Genomic DNA, 20,682 nt, shown 5'->3' with positions numbered 1-20,682 from the left:
GCCATTCAGTAATTTACTTATGTCCACAAGCCCCAGCAGGTTTTGGATGACTGGTGGCATCAGAAACAGGAGTCAAACTTTCAAATCAACATGCCAATGTTTGCATCAGAAATGCCACAGGTTAAAATAATTGTTTACTGGCTTCGGAAACTAACTACTTACTGAGTTAACGATTCATAGGACTTGCTTACATTCTAAACCCAGCGGGGAAGATGAAACATCGTGGGCTATCCGGTGGAATGTACAGACAAACGTTGCCTATTTAAGGCTCTTCTAACACTACTTTTGTTGTTTTACTAAGTCTAGCAGGACGTTTCTTCTCGAAATGCAGCTGATGACTCACCAAATGTTTTAAATTCCAACGATGTGAGCGGGAAGTCGGTCCATTACGATGGACAAAATCTACAAGGATCACCACCCTATCACTCACAAATTTTTAGGGAACCAAGCACTCGTAAAAAACACATATCAACACTGTATTTTGCCATATAATTACACAAACAGGATAGAAATGTTCGTTTAGAGTTGATATTTTATTGAAATATGCACCTGTTCACACAAAAAACGAGTTAATTTCACGCAAAATACCACTCTCACCGCCACTTCGACCAACGGCGATGAAACAAAAGACGACGCGGGGGAGGGCGGGGGGCAGAGGGTGGCGCGGAGCGGCTATTGCCAATGTTGCTAGGAATAAATATAAAATTAACTACCACAAACCACAAAACCATATTACAACTGTTACTTTTTGTATCTCCCATTAAATTTTCTATGTATTCATTTCTAGCTGCAGTAGCTATATGTTTTGTTTAGAGTTCTTAGCCGTTAGCCGAATGGGAAAGGTATAAGTCCCGTACAATGCACTGCACTAACACGTACGCCTGGTAACGCCTGGCATTAGTCCTGAAGTGACTGTTACTAGAATCGCTATACCTACGCCTACGAATCCTACGATACACGATGGCGGGTGATCCGGACAACCAGCCAGGTTCCCCTCACCTGGCCTAATCTTCGTTGCCCTAAACTCGTTTCGCATAACTCGTAAGGTCTAAAGTTTTTGGTAGAATCATCACTTCGCCAAGTCTTATGTGGCATAAGACTCGTTTCGTCTAAAACTCTTTTGGCACAAACTTGAAACACCTAAGTCTCGTTTGCTCAAATTGTTCGTATTGGTATAATCTTGATTCTCCTAATATTATCTTAATAAATACTAGGTGTATTAAGTATGTTGTAAATGTACAAATTGTGGTATTTTTCTCCTACATCCGAAAATCACGATATTGAATGATCAAAATATCGAAAGTGAATGACCATTTTAATGATTACAAACGCCATTAAACCCCATGGGATCGAAACCTAAAGATAGGTGCGACGACGAGCAAAGCGAGGAGGAGCGTGTTAGGTGCACATAATCGTCAAAAGCAAAGCGGAGCGCAGCGAAGCGGAGCGGAGCGTTTCCCACATACCGGCCACAATACAAGGCACCAGTTTGCGCTATGTAGGGAGACGCTCCATCAAAGTTAAAGCCAAACGAATGTTATAACTTTATATAACCTATGCCATATCATTATTAGACTATTCAAGATTTGGCTATACCATTATTAGGCTAAACAAGATTATGCGAAATAACTTTTTACTAAAAGAGATTTATGACATACGATTTTCGGCGAAACGAGATTTTGACCAAACGTTACTATGCAATACGAGATTAGGCAAATAAATCTTAGGCCTAGAAAGTATTTTAGATTAAGATATTGTTATGTTGTTGTTTGAGCAAAAGAGACATAATTTATTTTTAATTTTTGTTAATTTTTTTAGTTTAAATTGTTCATTTCTATTTCTATTTGAGATTTCTTATTTTAAACTGTTTTTGATTACATAAATTATGGTACCCCAAGATACGGGCAAAGCCTAGTTTGGGGACCACTTTATTAACTAAGATTATAACTTAAATAAGACATGTGCAAATTATAGTGTAATATTAGTGTACCTAACGGAAAATGTATGTACCTAAACTGTTTTTTGTGCAATAAAATTTCTTTTCATTTATTATTTACTTTAGGTGCAACAGCATTTCATTCACGGGGCTCACCCTTATCACATCCACCAGTCATTCTTAGTTAAGATAGTTAAGGTACTTACATTTTTTTTTACTTACTTTTATATTTTCATATTTACTTAAAATATTGAGGGACATAAAAAGCATAGTGCGGGTATTTCATACTGCGACTCCCTCGCACTCGCACTTTTCGGTAACTAATAACAATCTATGTATTTGTTATGAAAGTGATAGAATGATTTTACAAGTCATTACCTATTTACACAAGTGCTCTCTCTGTGTAGTATTCACCCAATAAGTACCCAAGCAGTAAAGTCACAAGCCGTATCAAAATATGCAAAATATAAACCTAAGATACGTTTTTTTTTATTATATTTTATAGCTTTTGGGTAGAAAGTTTATTAAGTAATGATTAAGTAGTAGTTAGTTACTTTTAATATTATTTGTCTATGGAAATTCAAGATTCAAGAATCTTATTATTATTCTGAGTTTGAATTTTGTACACCACAGAATATGAGAAAAAAATGACATTGTCAGAAATCAGCTGTTTGGATGAGGTTTGGATTGGAGGCATGCGGTGCAAAACGTAAAGAAAAATTCACAATAATAATAAGGCTTTTAAAAGAAGGGAGAATTGAAGAATGTCTCGAGATAAAAGCGTATGGTTTGCCGAGGAGATCCTGCTAGACGCCAAGCTGATAAACTTTCAACTGGAGTCGGGAGAATGGGACGCTGTGGAAGAAATGCTACGCGCCGAGGCACAACTATCGAGAGACGCAGAAACTGGTAGATTGCGACCGTAAGTTCCTTCTTTCTTTCATACAAAGGTTGTCTGGTAGACATTACTATGTATAGTGCAATAATGCCTCCGTTTTGTACTATTTTTGCTGCAAATAAAGTGTATTGTAATGTTTTGTAGGTACATGTAACTCCATGCATGGCTTAATTTACTTACTTACAGTAAGCCTCTGCATGCGAAGTTACGAAGGTACTTAAGTAAAAATTCAGATCTGAAATAAAATTTATTTTGATTTTCATGTAATAAGAGCACTTTTCTTGTAAGTAATAAGTAAATAATTCATATTATGTGCAGATTTATATTCATAGAATCATTACGTTCATCTGCATGCTATCACAAAAAAACCTTATCTATCATTCTACACTCACAAGCAATGAAAAAGTATAAGTTCTACTTACAAAATGTTAACATCAAACCTTTCAACATTTAATTTAGAATATGTATGCATTTTTAGTTGGTAATATTCTCATGTGCTGTTAAATTTACTTCAATACTGCAGGTGGCATCATTAAGCTTGTTTTTTCTGTTTAGGAGTAATTTTGTAATATGGCCATTGGAACTTTTTCATTGCTAGTGAGTGTTTTTTTTTTTTGTTTTTTTGATTTTTCTAACATGTGATCAGTTGTTGGACCATATGCAGTTCTTTTGAGTGGTAGAGTGACTTGCAGAACTGGCCTCTCCATTGATAGGCTGTCCTTCATTAAAGGACAAAGGCAGGGTTCTAAGGACGTTTTGTACCACTATGGAAATGACGGGTTCCGTAATGAAAGTACCATGATTAGAGAGACACTGTACAGGTACACAAGTCAATTAATTACTAGATTTTTAGAAGCTGGGAGAAAAGAGAAAAACGGAAAAAAAGAATCTTTAAAATGTAGTCGCAATGGAACGTAAACATTCATACAGGAACACAGGGGTATAATCGTGACAGTTCTGACATTGCGAAAAAGAGACGCTTAGCTACATTAAGCGTAAGAAAGAAACGTTAAGCTGCAAATGTTTTTTGTCCTTTTTGCTGTGGCGCCTGTTTACGTCAGTTCTCTGTGCCAAACAATGAAACAAATGAAAAATCTGTGCCAAACAAAGGCTGACAGTTACAACAAAATTTTCTAAATGCTATTTATTTTCGATTTGCTAGTGATTTGTGGGTGTTTATTAAGTTTATTAGACTATTATCATCACTTAACGAGTGTGTGACATGGGTGGGTGGATTTTGTTCGGTTGTTTAGAGCATATTGAACGAAAACACGATGGAATGATGGATGAGATATATTTTCACATGTAAGTAGATACTATCAAGTTTAACAAGCTTACATTCATCATAGTACTATCTATTGGCTCGATTTTAATATAAAACGATACTAATTTTAATACTGTAAGGTCTTTTAGTATCAGTTTTAAGTAAAAATTACGAGGTACCATATCATAACAAATCACATGGTGTTGCAAGTTATTGAAAATTTATTTTACCCACAAATATTATAGTATGCAAAGAAAATACTAGAAATTGTAACGGACTCGGGTTGGGTTTACAAATGGGGCGCACGAATTCGGTTTTTGTGAAGATTGTATTTTGTAGAAGTCATTCTCCTGTTTCAAATGAGGTGCCTCTCATTGTGAGGAAACGTTCGTTTCGTTTTTTTCTTCTATGTGTGATTTCTTCTGTATAATATAAAGTTTATTGTATTGATACGAAATACATGTTTCCTTTAAAAAAAACCCCATCACATATTTGGCCCACGATTATAATGCTCATGCTCATCCATTTATCTCTTTCATAGGTTTCCGACAGAAAAAAAAATATCAAGAAAATGGATAGACATTACCGGTCGCACAAATTGGGAACCAAGGAAACATACAAAAATTGTGTTAGGCACATTTTGAAGAGGATTGTTTCGATTGGACGAAGACAATGAATTATACAATCCACTCAGTTTGTGTATATTAAATAATTATATTGAAATCAAATAAGTATGAGTAAAGTTTTTTTTCTTATATCGTCGGTTGACAGGAAAAACTCAATAAGGCAGATTTTTCAATATTCAGATAAATGTTATCTGGGTAATACAAACATTGAGAAACATTGAGACTATTTGAGACGCAACAGCATCAAAATTATTTCCTAGCAAAACTTTTGTCTGGCTATTGAAAAATTAGCCTTTAGTGTCTTTTTCCTATCAACCGACGATATACTCAAGTTTTGTTTTTGTTATTATGATAAGTTAAATTTCCCCATATTTAGGTTTTATTTTTTTGTCGGCAACATCTATGGTTTGAGTGAGAAAGAGAATAGTGCACACGGCGATTGCGAATCTATTTGTAGTTGATCTGAGTACAGGAAGAATGGAACGTCAAGTGAAGTAATGTTTATGCCAAGTACTCTGTGATTTACGTCATAAATGTCTAGGTTGGATCTCAGTATAATGATAAAAATTGACAAACCAGAGCAGAAAAATTGAAATGATAAAAAAATGTGTCATGTCAACAACTAAACGTCAACACCATGTCAACACTTGAACAACACAAGACGAACAACGTGAATAATAATTTGATAATAATATGTTAGGTATATCAAGTTATATGTTTACGTTTAAATAAATACGGGACGTGCAACGTACATAATAAATATAATGATTTTATTAATATTATCGACTAGATCAGGCTACTACTTTCATCATGGAATAATGTTATACTTTTCCAAACTTCTGAAGTTTTAAATTGCCATTCTGCAACAGGGATCTGCTATGCCATTTCGAAATGCTATATGTAAAGGTTCTACTATATGGGTATGCATTTGGCGAGTAATGTAATGAAATAAAATATACTGTTTAAAAGATCATTGTTTTATTTACATAACATAATTTGCGTGGAATCAACTTTAGGAATTTTATGTTCCTATTACCTACTCTATTCTATTCTCTGTTGGGGTGTAAGTACCTGCACCTGGCTCTCTAGATGTGCTAAATCTAGATAGGTATGCAGGTTTCCTTCACTGTAAGTGTGATGGTATACATTTTAATTAAATTCAAAGAACACATTGGTACATGTCAGCGCCGGGATTCGAACTGCAGAACGCAGTTGCTCTTCTCATATTTGACTCTCGTATTTATCATCCTATGGTTTATAGAAAATATTGTCAGGATTTTGCGTGTTCTTGTTCTGCTGCTTCTGCGGGTTCCTGATGAAGAAGTGGGACGGGAGCCTGCCGGGGAGGTGGAACAGGAACCGGGTCTGGTTCTCCCCTTTGTCACATTTGTTCTATATCTTCAGCAGTTTCAGCGGTATTCAAAATATTAAATAATTAGGTTAGGTAATGGAAAATGAAATAACAACTACTATGTCAAGATTGACAAGCAAGATTCAGTGTTATTAGATTTAAATATTCAAAAAATATCGATTATAGTGAATCGAATAAAGAGAAAAAGAAAATGGTTTACTATGAATAAAAGTCTTCAAGACTTAAATATAATGATATTTTATAAACCAAATGTACTAGTTTTGGCACAAATAGTACCAGAACATGTAATTTATTGATAAATAAAATATCTTTTGTATTTAAGAATGTATCGATATTTCTATTCGATTACTTTTTTGCTCGGATTTGCTGGTAATATTCCGAGGTCTGGCACCACTGTTGTTACGTTCCGTTCTCTATATGTTTGTTTTTACGTTCCATTATCCTTAGATTTAAATATTCTTCATTTATCATTTTTTCTTTTCCCCCGACTTCTAAAAATATTATAATTACTGAAAATACCTTATCTACACTGTATTAATAAATGGTGAAAACATGGTTCTGAAACGCTCCAAAAAAAAGGCGGTACGCCCACTGCCGTTCTCCTTTCTTCAGTGTTATTCAATTGAATAATTGTCCCAGATGTGGCTTCGTTTCAGGCGACGGGTCATTTCTGTCTGTGTTAGACATCGCGCCAGTTCATTTTCATGATTTGTTACCCTGTCTCTGTAGGCTTTTGTGAGATGCTTAACTTCCTCTTTCGCAGTAGGAATTTCTAGCTAGTGAGTGTATTTTTATTTATTTATTTCTTCTTAATTGCCACATTTCTATGAATTAATTTTACTCTTATGTTTCTTCTGCCAGAGCCATATCCAACTATCCATGTCAGATTTACCATCAGCCCTCTATCTATCTGCAGGGCTATCACAGGGCGCATTTAAGATGTGACAAAAGTTTTGCATCAGAGAATGGAGAACTTTTGACACATCTAAATGCGCCCTGTGCTAGTAGCCCTCCTGTCGGGTATAGGCCTCCTTATGTGTATGTATGCTAGTGGGTCTGAATTAGCGAGCCTCAAGTTTTGAGCTGATAAGAAAGCACCACTGATTTACGTCACATTCACAAAATAATTGACTATCTCTACTACAACCTGCAGAATCTACTAATATAACTAATATTTTAAGGTTCCTCTCATTGAACCAATTCCATTTCTAATGATTTATAAATTTCATCATAATTATATATCAATAACAACAAAATATTGTTGTGTAATATGAACTAAAATGTATATTCTAAAACTTCAGTGTCTAAAATTAATAAATGAATCAAATTTTTTTTTTCTTTACTCTAACTATTACTATAAGATATTCTATCTTTTTTTTTAGGAAAACATTGAATTTGTTTCACTGAGAATGTTTAATATGTTGAATGAATTCTAAGCAAGGCTTACCTATTAGCCAATAAAGTCAATCCATTTTCGTTAATTAATAATAACACCTAGTTACTATATGTACTTCTAACTTTGCAAAAATAATTATTTTTTGTAATGCTTTTGTATACAATTAAGTTATTATAAAAACTCCTAATATTATAAATTCGAAAGTTTGTGTGGTCGTCAAAATGGCTGAACCGATTGTAATGAAATTTGGTATAGAGTTAGCTGACACCCTGGATTAACACATAGGCTACTTTTTATCGCGGAATTCCCACGGGAAATTAAGCCAAAGCGAAGCTCGCGGTAACAGCTATCTAAATAAGTAAATAACATTCCCCATCTTTCCACCGCAGAAAGAAGGCGTCAGAATACACGCTCCGCCTCATCGCCGAAGTCCTCCACATCATGAGGCTGGACGTGGAACAGGCGTCCTACAACCGCAGCACTCTGGCTGTAGCCGAGCAGTGCCTGCGCCTGGTCCGCTCCTGCGCCGCCGCCGGCACCAAGATGCAGACCTACATCTCTAAGGAGCTCTCCATACTTGAGTCCATGTTTATATTAGCCACCGAATACCAGCAACCCAGCGTTGAGTTTGTTAATGAAGAACTGCAAAAGAAGTATGAATCTTGCATGACGGTGTTGATACAAACGCTTGGAAATTTAGTCGTGAACAACCCTTTTAATCAGATCATGATATGGAATAAGTTTGATACGATTATATTGAATGGATTGATCGGACAGAATGATAAAATAGCATCCGGGGCCGCTATGATCGTGTATAACATACTGCTGGGACAACCCAATGTGCTGCCTGATGATGTTTCGCTACTGAATTCGCTGGCCTACATGTACAACAATGGCAACTCTGAGTATCCACATCTAATCATTGAATACTTGATAGGTGTTGAGAATACGTACATAGAAAAGCTGTACTCCAAACTCGACCCCGAATGCCGAATGCTGGTTCTGAACCTTGCGTATAACATTCTCATGTCTACAGAGTCGCAAGATATAAATGTGTCGGTGAACTTCGTCAAGTTTATGGCGCATGAGTTTAAGAATAAGTCGGATTGTATATTGAAGACGGTGGATACGTATGTCAACGGTATTGAGCCGCAAGAAGTGGTGTTTCTATTGGAGATCGTGGCCACAGCTTCCAGCATGGACGCCTACATGGATTGCCTTCAAAGCGACACTTCCCTGTTTATTAACTGTGCTTGTAAGTATATTTAAAATAAGGGCCTGTTTCAATGTCTGGATAATGACTACCTGCGGCATAAAAGACAATATGCTGTCACTCTCTTTAATTATGATTTAGACAGTGACAGCATGTCTTTTATCCCACATGTAGCCATTATCCAGACATTGCGTAACAGGCCCTAAGTATATTAAGCTTAAATTCGAGAATTTCTAAAAGTCATAGAACAAAAGTTGACAGACACAGATTGACCCCCTTTCCATTGGTTGACTAATTACGGGACACCATGTATAGTGTGTATAGCCGGCTCACTGCCTCTTCAGTAGGTAACTTGTATTCTTCTTTTAGTTCTGTAGTTTACTTTACAAGGCGCCTCTGTTAGACTGTAAGGATCTTGTAAATTAAATAAACACACTGGGGCATGCTGAAAAACAGCGTCGATCGAAGACAAGTTTTCCGTCGACTTAGGCTGAGCATGTCACCATTTGCCAAAAGAAAATTTTAATTTATTGAAGTACTTGTTTTAACTAAAATAGTATAATGTAACTTAGTCATAATTAGTTATAATGTAGAATAAGTTATGTAAGGTCATTTTTATTTTGGCAATAAAGCATATTTTACTTTTACTTTTACTTTACTTACGCAGAGGTGCTTTAAGGATCATTATGAGCTAATAGTCATCCCCGGCTGGACAAAGGCCTCTCTATTCTGTTCTATTACCAGCTGCCGCTACACGGGTTCGTAATCGACAAAGCTAAACGTCACTATATCTCGATTCGGCATAAATACGGCGCTGTAATTGGTGGAACGCGAATTAAACGAGTTTATCGACGTCGATAATGAACCCATGTAGGGGCCTTAAGTCTACCTACACTGCCTAAACTTATGTAATATTATAATATGCTACTTGTTATGTTCTACCTCTCTAGATGCGTACAGACCGGCCAAACGAACGCTAACGAACGGGTTTCGTTGACCTTCGTTGCTGCAATCTGCCCTGTATTATGTATGATAAATATCCATCGTTGGGCATTCGTTGGGCCGGTCTGTACGCGGCTTCTATGACATGTCATATCATCTTTCCATAGTCCTCCTCCGCGCCATCCACAAGCTCGGCAAGGAGAGCGCCAACTTCTTCTCGTCACTCAACAAGCTGTACGAGGCCGCCGGGAAGACGCTAGTCAACGATGAACACATCGCTAGCAACAACGCCACGCCACCTGAAAGTAAGTTAAGGCCTAGTTTCACCATACTCTGTTAGATCATTAACACCCCTGTTACATTATAACAAGGGATTAGTTGTTGACTTTTGACACATCGGCTGTCAAGGATTCAATATGCAAATTTTATTTTAGATGACACAATGTAACAGGGGTGTTTATGATCTAACAGACTATGGTGAACCTAGGCACCACATAATAATAACTAGTCGTTAAAAAATCGAAACCAATGATTTGATTTTTATTCGTTGTAAAAAGGCATTTTATATTCTCTTTAGGTACTTACCTTGGGGGTCCTTTCACTATTACATTATTTAAGTAAACTGCTTTTAGATCATAACGTTTTTACATCGGGTATCCCGTAAATACTGGACCAACGAACTTTTGTTCAATGACTATGGAGATTCGAGGAAAAATTATGATAAAAATAAATAGTAAAAAGTCAAAGGAGAAGCAAATTATTTTTTCGCGAAAGTCCAAAGTCATAGAACAAAAGTTACATTATTTACGGGGACAACCTGCATATTAAATGTTAGGGAATTAAAATTTGGTATGTTATACTTACCTAATTACTTACCCATGATCCCATGTTTTCCAGATCCTCTCACCAAAAACGATTCAGCCGACAATATGCTATCCTGCAACGAAACAACATCCGAATGCACAGAGTCCGAAAGCAGTGAACAATACTTCGAATGCACTGAAAACCCACCTTTCCTTGACCGAATAGAACCCCTAAACACTGTAGACAGCTTACAACCTAACCTCCAATTCGTTGACTCTATACCCGACAAAAACACTCCTTTAGATCGCAACAGCGCTGAAAGAAATCCCAACGTCAAAATCGATAACGACTTAACCAGAGTGGCGTTTAAGCGAAGCAGCTCAGTACCCAAAGCAGAAGACAGAGTGCCACTGCCAATCAGAAGGATAAGCTTAGAGCACAAAATAGACATAGGAGACGACATTGAACCACCACTCATCATAGACTCGACATCACCAACGGCCAGTATGAACACGATAGCCGAAGTAATACCGGTCGCTCTTCAACCTAAACTGGACTTACAGCCATCTAGCGTCCCTGACTCGCAAGGGAGTACACCAAACGATCCGCCAACAGAAATTCATTTGGCTAAAGAAGAGTTGAAAGAGTTAAAAGCGTCTCCCAGTGAGATTTCGCCGCCGCTGTCAGAGCAAGTACAAGACGCTGACAAGCAGTCTCCAGGGACGCCTAAAGAGGTGAAGAGAAGCCAGAATTTGTCAACAGAATTCGATTTGAGTGAGCAGTTGCAGAAGATTCTGGGTATATCGGCGGAGAAGACTCGCGGGGAGAGTAGTTCTGATAGGAAAAGTGAAGTAACGAAAGAGGTGAAAATGGCAGAGGATAGCGTGATGAAAGTGCCGTCCGTGAAGATCGACTCGCCGGATAGCCAGAAAACTAGGTTCGTTAATTTTTTCATAGTTTCCTAACCTAACCTGCCCTACCCTACCTTACCTTACCTTACCTTAAATAAATAAATAAGCCATTTATTTCCAAATGCTTACAATGTAGTTTACACTTGATTTAAACTAAATAAAACATAAATTTCAAATAAGTAATCAATTCACTAATGGTAATAGTAATATCACAATGAGATTAAATAATTATTATATAATTAAATGTTCTATTAATAATAACTAATTAAATAACATTTACATGCATTCTTACATAAATAATTTTAAAATTGTATTGTGCATGCATAATATAATATCAAATAAAATAAGTGTATAATTATTAAACTAATGATTATTTTTCATTTGGGCACCCAAAATTGGGTAAAGGCCTCCTCCATGTCAAGCCATTCTTTTCGGTTTTGTGCAAGTCTTGTCCATGTGTGGCCGGCTACAGAGACGATGTCGTCATGCCAGCGTCTCCTTGGGCGACCAGGCATCCTGTGTCCGTCTCTTGGGTACCAGTGTAAGACTCGTTCGCTCCATCTCCCATCAGTTACCCTTGCGATGTGACCGGCCCATTTCCATTTAAGTTTACAGAGCATAACTACTGCATCCGTCACTTTTGTAATCTCTCTAATGTCTGAGTTTTTAACCCTGTCTCTTAGTTTCAGTCCCAGCATGGATCTTTCAGTTGCTCGTTGGAAGGTGGTAATTTTGCGTATGACAGTTTTAGTTAAGGCCCAGCATTGACAGCCATACAATAAAGTTGGTAGTATGGTGTTGTCCATGATCTTCTTTTTCAGGTGGATAGGTAGGTCACTTTTAAATACGTCTTTATTAGCCCAGTATTTTTTTTTCCATACCTTACCTTACCTTACCCTAACCTTCTTACCTTTTAAATCTTCCCTGGACAGCCAAATCGGTTCAGCTGTTGTCGAGTTTAAAACAGCCTTACGAACATCAATTCATTTTTATTTATACAGGGTGTTGCAAAAAGGGTATACAGGGTGAGTCTTTCGTAGGTGCATATCCGAAAGTATGTTAAAGAGCTCTTGATTCTGAACAACTTTTGTTATAATGACCTTGGGATATTCTCGAAAAAAAAATACACGGTGTCACGTAAACAAACAATTTTTGTATGGGGAAGCATCTTTTTTTTTCGTTATATCACAAGCTCATTATAACAAAAGTTGTTCAGAATGAATGAGCTCTGTAACAAACTTCCGGATATACACCTACGAAAGAATCAACCTGTATTAAGCCGAAACCTACACACAGATTTTATTTTCGGGTTTAGATATACCATGCTGCACATGTAGGTTCCGGCTTAGTATACCCTTTTTGCAACACCCTGTATAGATAGATAGATTATTAAGCGAAGACATCGAGGTATCAGAAGTACTAGGTCTACAGGAACTACTCTCTAAGATCTGTATATCTACTACTTGTACAGTCTGGAGGGCTAGCACGGGGCGCATTTAAGACGTGACAAAAGTTCTCAGTCGCACTCATTCTTGAGGCTGCACGATGTGAGAGAGCGCGATGCAAAACTTTTGTTACGTCTTAATTGCGCCTCGGGCTAGCCCTTCAGACTGTACTAGTAGTAGATGATTCAGATGTAGGTCTAGATTTTACAGTACAGAGTATCTCCTGGAGACCTAGTACTTCTGATAGCTTCCGGGCCCTTCTAGAGCAAAGATACCCATAATTTGTTCAGTCCAACTATAAAGTCGTAATACGGAAGTGGATCCTAACTTATTGTTTAAGATCGGATTTAATCGGTCTTTTATATTTATTAAAGGGCAAATCCGTTAAAAGTCCATAATCAATCGGTATTTTATTTTTAAAAGTAAAAGTAAGTAAAAAAGTCTTAGCAAAATCGCACTCTTTGATGTCAGGACTTTATAGTTTGACTGTAATTGTAATTACTTACCACTGTCCAGACTGGGAGCGGTGGACCCCAGCACGGCCCAAAGATCTAGATCTAGGGCTGTTTTTAACAGCATGCGGATTTGTACACGCACGCGTTCATACAAGTATTCATTGTAACGCGTGGAATATGCACGCGAGACGCGGGGAAATGGCGTGCCATCCCGCGTGCGTGATGAAATCCGCATGCTGTTAAAAACAGCCTAAATCTGTATCTATTTCTAGTACAGTTTGGAGCAAAGATACCTATAATTTATTAATATACCACTGTCCAGACTGGGAGCGGTGGACCCTACCACCGCCAAGCGGTTCGAGACGACGGTGGAATCTGTGGAGCGACACGTGGCGTTCGGACTGAAGGCCGCTCTAGTAAGGGTACTCGCCAACCTGTGCTGGAAGAACCAGGCCAACAAGAGACAGGTATGCAGAACTTTCACTACATTGTTTACTGTGATTCTCACTAGATGGCGCTGCCGGATGGATTCTACATCGCGGTATGGTTGTGTTTATTGACCAAGGTATAATACTTCCTATAAGTACTACGTCAAGCGGTTCGAGACGACGGTGGAATCTGTGGCAGCGTTGCCAGAATGTTACAAAAGTAACATTTTACGTTACTTTTGACCCTCTTATGTTACCTTCATGTTACACGACTCCATATGTTATATTTGTGTTACTTTTTAGATTTTCCAGGATTTTTTTTTAATGAAACGCCTCCAAGAATGATAATTTTTTTTGTTTGTTACGTTTTCTTGTACTTGACTAACGGTGTGAAAATCTTTCAACTTCGTCTTGCCGCATATTCACTCACTCGCGTGAGTCGAGTGTATTTCGCAATCTTCCATCCCGGTTTCTTGGAGTGCGAACAAGTAAGTCGAGTGAGGTTCACTCTAAGTTCTGTCTGACTCTGACTAGCAGCGAATCGATAAGTCGGTACTTTTTTCGAAGTACCTATGTGTCGTTATTTTTTTGTAATTTGCGTTGACTACGTTTTTATGGAATCAGTAATTTAATAACAAGTCGTGTTTGCAAGTGTATTTTTTCCTCAGTGTTTGCAACTGAAATAAATTTTGACTGACATTGACTATAAGTTTTTTGCTTTTTTAAATTTTACCTGTGCTTCTTTCGGCCATTGAGGAACGGTGGTCATTATCTAAGGAGGCCTTTGCCCAGCAGTGGGAAACGAACGAGGCTACATAAAAAAGATTACCGAATAGGATAGGAAAAATATTTTACTTTTTTATAATAAACTGCCATAATAAGTATTATGTCGGTATCCATATTTAAAAAGGTCATGTTACTTTTCTCGGGAAAATGTTACTTTTTGATCTGATTCGTGTTATATTTGACTATCTGCTACTGGCAACACTGATCTGTGGAGCGACACGTGGCGTTCGGACTGAAGGCGGCTCTAGTGCTCGCCAACCTGTGCTGGAAGAACCAGGCCAACAAGAGACAGGTACGAAGCACTATAAAGAATTAGTTTACTGTGATTCTCACTAGATGGCGCTACCAGACGGATTCTACATCGCGGTAGCGTTGTGTTTATTGACCAAGGTATAGTTATTATAATTTGTACGTCCATTAAAATTACCGATTTATATTTCTTACAAGAAAGAAAAGTGTGGTCTGAAAGAAGATGTAGTGACAAGAGTTGAGAAAGGAATGCTTCGGTGGTTTGGACATGTGGAAAGAATGAATGATGAAAGAGTGATAAAGGAAATATATAGAGCAGAAGTGAGTGGAAGAGTCGGGAGGGGTCGCCCTAGACGAAAGTATGTCGACCAGATAGGTGACATACTGAAAAAGGGCCAATTTAAGAGTACCCGTAACCGACGAGCATGTATACGCAGATGTATGAATGTGGAAGAAGCGAAAGAGATGTGTCAGAATCGTGCCCAGTGGAAATCTGTAATCTCTGCCTACCCCTCTGGGAGACAGGCGTGAGCGTGTGTGTATTTGTTACATACAGTGTTGTTTGTTTTCAGATGCGGGAACTTGACGTCATTCCGGTGTTGCTCGACTCTTGCAATATCGACGCCAGAAATCCATGTATCCTTTGCATAACACATTAATCCAACATTCATGATTTAATTTATTTTCATTTTTTTTCATTTTCATTTTAATTTACGGGCTTAGATATAACACTCTGTACATCATCATCATCATAATCAGCCTATGTCAACCCACTGCAGGGTATAGGCCTCCTCCATGTTATGCCAAGTCCCACGGTCCTGTGCTACACTCATCCAGTTTGGTCCAGTCACTCTCCTATTGTCATCGAACCAACGGGTCGGCGGTCTACCGACTGATCGCCGTCCCTCCCTTGGCCACCACTCCGACACTGCCTTGGTCCATCTTCCGTCTTCCCGTCTTGCCAGATGCCCTGCCCATCTCCACTCTGTACATATGAAATCTTCATTATTATTTCATCATTATGTTTTCTTTCATCGTGAGATCATCCCTTCGGAGATTACGCATGAGAAATATATATAAATATAAACACTCACACCTTGTACTTATGTACTCCATTGCAATAATAATATGAACATGACGGACTGAATCATACTAAATTCTGTTTTTTAATCTCAGATACTGTGCCAATTTCACCATTCTCTGTTAGAGCATAACCAGGGAGTAGTGGTTAACTTTTGACACATCTGTCATGAATTTTATATGGAGATGACGTTTAATTTATAAATCAATCCCTGTCGGTTAGATAACCGAGAATGGTGAAATTGGCACTAAATTGACAGATTCTGAACGGTTCATCAACAGCCTATTGTCCCGCCAATAGAACGATACGTCACTTAAGGGCCCGTACAGGGTGACGTGCCGCGCCAATTTTGGGTTTTCAATGCTCTTCACACAGCACACGCAGTGACACGCACACATGTAAGTTTGCACAGTGGGTCGATAAACTTTTACTCGCCAACTTTATTGACAATTATTTTCAAGTAGTGATTTGAGGGTAAGTTTAATTTTTAATTACACTGGTAAGCACCAGGAAAGAGTAGAAATTAATAGGGGTGCCACTTTTCTCCATACTCGGAACCCGATTAGATTTCTAAACAAATGTGGTATTTACTTGTAGAAAGGTAACTACAGGTATTAAAGTGTAGATAATAAGTTATACTATACTAAGCCGAAAGGGGATGACTCAAGGGGTCATTCTGAACAACTTTAGTTCTACGAGTTTTGCAAAAACGCGAAAAAAAAAATCGTTTTCCATGGTAAAAAGTCACGTGTCAACAAAGTTTCTATGATAAAGGTTTTTTTTGGTTAATTTTTAAAACTCGTAGAACAAAAGTTCAGAATCAGTCTCACTTGTTTTAACCCGACTGCCGAAGGAGGAGAGTAATGTTTTTTGATTGTATGTATGTATGTTTGTAAGTATATTTTTTGGTGGCAGAATAATATTTTTTCATATTTTTAGAGTTTCGTACCTCAAAAGGAAAAAAGCAACCGTTATAAGATCTCTTTGTTGTCCGTCTGTCTGACTGACTGTCTGTCACTGCCCTTTTTCTCAGAAACGGGTAAAGATATCAAGCTGATATTTCGCATAGATATGAGGAGTACCCAAAAAAAATTGGGGTTGATATTTTTTCCGGTTATTTTGATGGTGTAGGTAGGGTATCGTTGAATAGGTCTTTTAATATAATAGGTATAAAAAAAGGTTAAAATATAATTATTTGGCTTTTACCCTTAAATTTGGGGACCACACCATAGACAAATCCTAATTTAAAAAATGATTTCAATAGATGGCGTGATTTTATGTTGGGTAACTCAGAATAAGAAGTGATGATATCTCAGAATAATAATGGTTAATGGTGCTATTCCGCTGAGCATCGAAACCGGTGGGACGCTAATGAAAAGTGGTCATGGAAATGCACCAGGGTAGACCCTGCTCCTAGAACAAGGCATGAGTTTGTGATTTGTGTGCGTGAAAAGCGAGGATGGAAACTTTGAATATTTTCTTGATTTTTTTATTATTGATGCAATAACATATAATTAGTATTATTCTGAGTTACCCACCGAAGTCACCCCGTGGCAGGTTGACTAGATAGGTACTTTTGCAAATCACGCCATATATCGTTGTTTTTATTAGTGGCTACTGTCTATAGAAGAAATTCCGTCATTGACAATTTTACGTTACGAATGAATTTAGTAAACCCAGTAAACCTAACTAATCCAGAGGAAACCTAAAATATCTTTCTCTCTCTCTTTGAAAAACATACTTAATAGCCCAAACTCGATTCTATTCTATTCTCTGTGGGGGTGTAAGTACCTGCACCTGGCTCTCTCAAGTGGAACCTTTGTGCATATCCCCAAGGTCTAAACTGCCTTCCTAAGCTTGAACCATTTCCCACCACGCTGGTCCACTGCGGGTTGGTGGGTTCACATATCTAGATGTGCTAAATCTAGATATGCAGGTTTCCTCACGATGTTTTCCTTCACCGTTAGAGCGATGGTATACATTGTACTTAAGTTAAAAGAACTCATTGGTACATGTCAGCGCCGTGATTCGAACCCGCATCTCTTGCGTGAGAAGCGGGCGCTTACCCGACTGAGCTACCACCGCGCCCAAACTCGATGCTTTTAGCTATTAAATCTTTGAAATAAAATTCAGTCACCTCCGTGTTACTGCCCTCATCAGATCCTCACGAGACCATGCCTCAACCAGCACCATGAGACTGTGTTTTTGAATCCTAACCTAATCTTCCTACGTATTGTCATCACTTAGATCCATTCACTATATTCCTGCTCCTCATCCCAGGGCCGTGGGGAGGCACGTCAGCTTTTTAAAGACATCAGCAGCAGACTAATAGAAGTCTCAAGGGACCCTAGGGCTGGCACTTACCTATCACAAAGGCTAAGCATCGCTATATAGCGGGGTAACGCGGCCAGCGTCTTGGGTACCCTACCCGACAGTGGCAGCGATCTGGCCAGCATCTTCTTTTTAGTTTAATTTTAATTTTATATTAGTGAGTTTTAGTTAGGCATTAATAATTATAATTTAATCAAGAAGTACCATGGACTTAACTAATAAAAAACATTATCATTTAATTTATTGAATATAGTATAAGAATTATGCTTCCTCAATTTCAAATCAAATTACGTTGGTGTCATAAAAGTTGAAAAAGTGCAATGACAACCAATGTGCAGTGATTTTGTGTCTGTACACAATTAGATCGCGAGCTGTCAGTGCCGCCTAAACCGACGTGACCCTTCTTTGGAGGCCACCGGCCGACTGAGTCAAACGTCGCTTGTGTTTATGATTTTATAACACAGAAAGCCGCCATAGATATTTGTATGAAGATTTGAGGGAAAAAAATTGCTCAAGTTTGGGATTAATTTACACAAAATAGGTGAGTGTTTATTAAAAAACAAGGTATTTAGCGCCTAGTCCAAGCATTTATCTTTATAATTTGATAAGAATCATATGAAAATTCTTGATAATTACGACACAGTTGTTACAATACGGGAGTGTGATTTACTGGTTTTTCGTAATTAATTTACAGTTATCCATAAGTATTTACTTAAATTCGAATGATTCAGCACCTAGCTAGACTCTTCGGCTACCTGTGTGATTTTTTTCAAGGCTGTAGAGCATCATTTACTACATAATTCTATGACAATGCCAACCCTCGATTGCCTATTGCGGACCCTTAATCGCGGGACAATCGGCTGTTGATGAACCGTTCAGAATCTGTCAAATTAGTATCTGAGATTAAAAAACAGACCTTAACTCGCTCAAATCGTAGGATTTTTGATACTTTTTCCAACTCCCTGTTATGTTGTTTCATTTATTCATGGGCATTATACCACTTATACCGCTTTGAACACAGCCTAATAATTTTGTCCTTATCGATATTCAGTAATAATGCAATGGGTGATATTTGCAATAAGAAACCTCTGCGAAAACTGTCCAGAAAATCAGGTATAAACTGCTAATAATAAGTAATTTAAGTAAACAAATATAAAACTTTTTAAAATATATAATTTAATATAAAAAATAATCGCTCTTAGCGATGAGGCCGCCTATTGTTAATTGTTCCTAGTTTATAAGTACTTTCTGTATGTATAACTATTTGTGGTGACCAATAAACAAATATTCTATTCTATATTTTACAGGAAGTGATAGCAAAGCTGACTCTTCAGGGGCCTGTGGACAACGAAGTGCTTAAAGACATGGGGCTGACGCTCCACGTGGACGCATTGGGCAACTCCATCTCCGTGGCACCTCTGTCCAGGACATGAACTCTGTGGACCAGCAAAATACAACAAAATACAGGGTGTTGCAAAAAAGGTATACTAAGCCGAAATGGGGTGACTCGAGGGGTCATTGTAAAAAACGTTCTGCAAGTGTTGAAAATTCACAAATAAAAACCATTTTACTTAGTATATATTATTATATACCCTTTTTGCAACATTCTGTATAATGATATCGGTTCTGAAGACGTAAATTCTAATTTTAGAGCTGTCGAAACCTGGAAATCTTTGTTTAAAATTCGTCTCTATGAGTGTTCCCGTAAAACTATTTTTTTCCTTGTTAGAATTTATTTAGCCTTCAGAATCGAGATCAATGTATCAGTGACTTAGGCCTAGTTTCACCATAGTCTGTTACATCAATGGGAACAATTTGGTCCAAAACCTTACATATTTCAACTGACCCATTTCAACTCCTGCAATATTTCCCTAAGTTACTAATCAGTCAGTATAGTTTATGTTATGTACCTACTGATACTAAAAAAACATTAATAATGTTGAATAAATACGATTATGCTACAGTAACAGTAAAAATATAGAGTCCTGAAAACGCAAGTGGATTCTAACTAAATGTTACGGACCGCATTTAATCGATGTTTTATTACTATCAAACACTTTATTTAATAAGATTATGAATATGAGTGGATGAATATCAAACTGCCATATGTCCACCTACCCGAAAAATTGACTTTTTGATTTGGTCGTGTTCTCCGTTAAAATGTCAGTTTGCCTATGCCCTTCAAGTTCCAATAAGTGCAAGCATCCTTGAGAAAAAAGCCGTTAAAAAAGTAAGTTTTTTTCAAATCCTTTTAAGTCTAACCGTTTCGCATTACAAATCCAGTCCATTCCGGCCAATCACAGAGCGTAATTTTTTCAAATCCGAGATTCTACGACCGAATGGCGTAGTGGTTAGTGACCCTGACTACTGAGCCGATGGTCCCGGGTTCCATTCCCGGCTGGGGCAGATATTTGTTTAAACACAGATATTTGTTCTCGGGTCTTGGATGTGCCCGTAAAATGGCAATAGGCCCGCCCCCTATTACATTGGGACTAACATACACTCTGGCGAAAAGTGGGTGCAGCACTGCACCTCTGCCTACCCC

At 37.8% G+C, this 20,682-nt stretch overlaps 2 protein-coding genes across 6 annotated transcripts in view; one reads left to right on the top strand and one right to left on the bottom strand.

Moving 5' to 3' along the window:
- The window catches only part of LOC105389249 (E3 ubiquitin-protein ligase SH3RF1), a 38,365-nt gene extending 37,719 nt beyond the window's left edge, over positions 1–646 (bottom strand). For 2 of the 3 annotated variants that reach the window (XM_038120268.2, XM_038120270.2), the window contains exon 1: positions 344–645. The gene's annotated coding sequence lies outside the window, so the exon portion shown is untranslated. Of the gene's footprint in view, positions 1–343 lie in introns of all 3 variants that reach the window. The other variant, XM_038120269.2, reaches the window with a different exon arrangement.
- A 1,949-nt stretch (positions 647–2,595) lies between these two features.
- On the top strand, positions 2,596–20,169 carry LOC105389238 (ataxin-10). Of its 3 annotated transcripts, XM_038120271.2 has the most exons (9): positions 2,597–2,858; positions 7,882–8,747; positions 9,815–9,952; positions 10,545–11,388; positions 13,585–13,687; positions 14,727–14,768; positions 15,298–15,361; positions 19,189–19,250; positions 19,445–20,169. In XM_038120271.2, the coding sequence occupies exons 1-9, from the start codon at positions 2,701–2,703 to the stop codon at positions 19,568–19,570; spliced, it is 2,403 nt and encodes an 800-aa protein (XP_037976199.1). In that variant the 5' UTR covers positions 2,597–2,700; the 3' UTR covers positions 19,571–20,169. The 3 variants fall into 3 exon arrangements, with proteins under 3 accessions (XP_037976200.1, XP_037976199.1, XP_011558632.2); XM_011560330.3 differs by lacking the exon at positions 14,727–14,768 and having other exon boundaries at positions 2,598–2,858; positions 13,585–13,729; XM_038120272.2 differs by lacking the exons at positions 13,585–13,687; positions 14,727–14,768; positions 15,298–15,361; positions 19,189–19,250; positions 19,445–20,169 and adding an exon at positions 13,324–13,444 and having other exon boundaries at positions 2,596–2,858.
- Positions 20,170–20,682: the final 513 nt, after the last annotated feature.

The sequence above is a fragment of the Plutella xylostella genome, chromosome 14 (genome assembly GCF_932276165.1).
Source record: "Plutella xylostella chromosome 14, ilPluXylo3.1, whole genome shotgun sequence".
Taxonomy (NCBI): domain Eukaryota; kingdom Metazoa; phylum Arthropoda; class Insecta; order Lepidoptera; family Plutellidae; genus Plutella; species Plutella xylostella.
This window is presented reverse-complemented; position numbering and strand designations above follow the sequence as displayed.

Coding starts and splice junctions, on each gene's coding strand:
- LOC105389238 (XM_038120271.2), top strand. CDS start 2,701: ATGTCTCGAGATAAAAGCGTATGGTTTGCCGAGGAGATCCTGCTAGAC. Junction 8,748..9,814: donor CCTGTTTATTAACTGTGCTT/GTAAGTATATTT, acceptor ATCTTTCCATAG/TCCTCCTCCGCGCCATCCAC. Junction 14,769..15,297: donor ACCAGGCCAACAAGAGACAG/GTACGAAGCACT, acceptor GTTTGTTTTCAG/ATGCGGGAACTTGACGTCAT.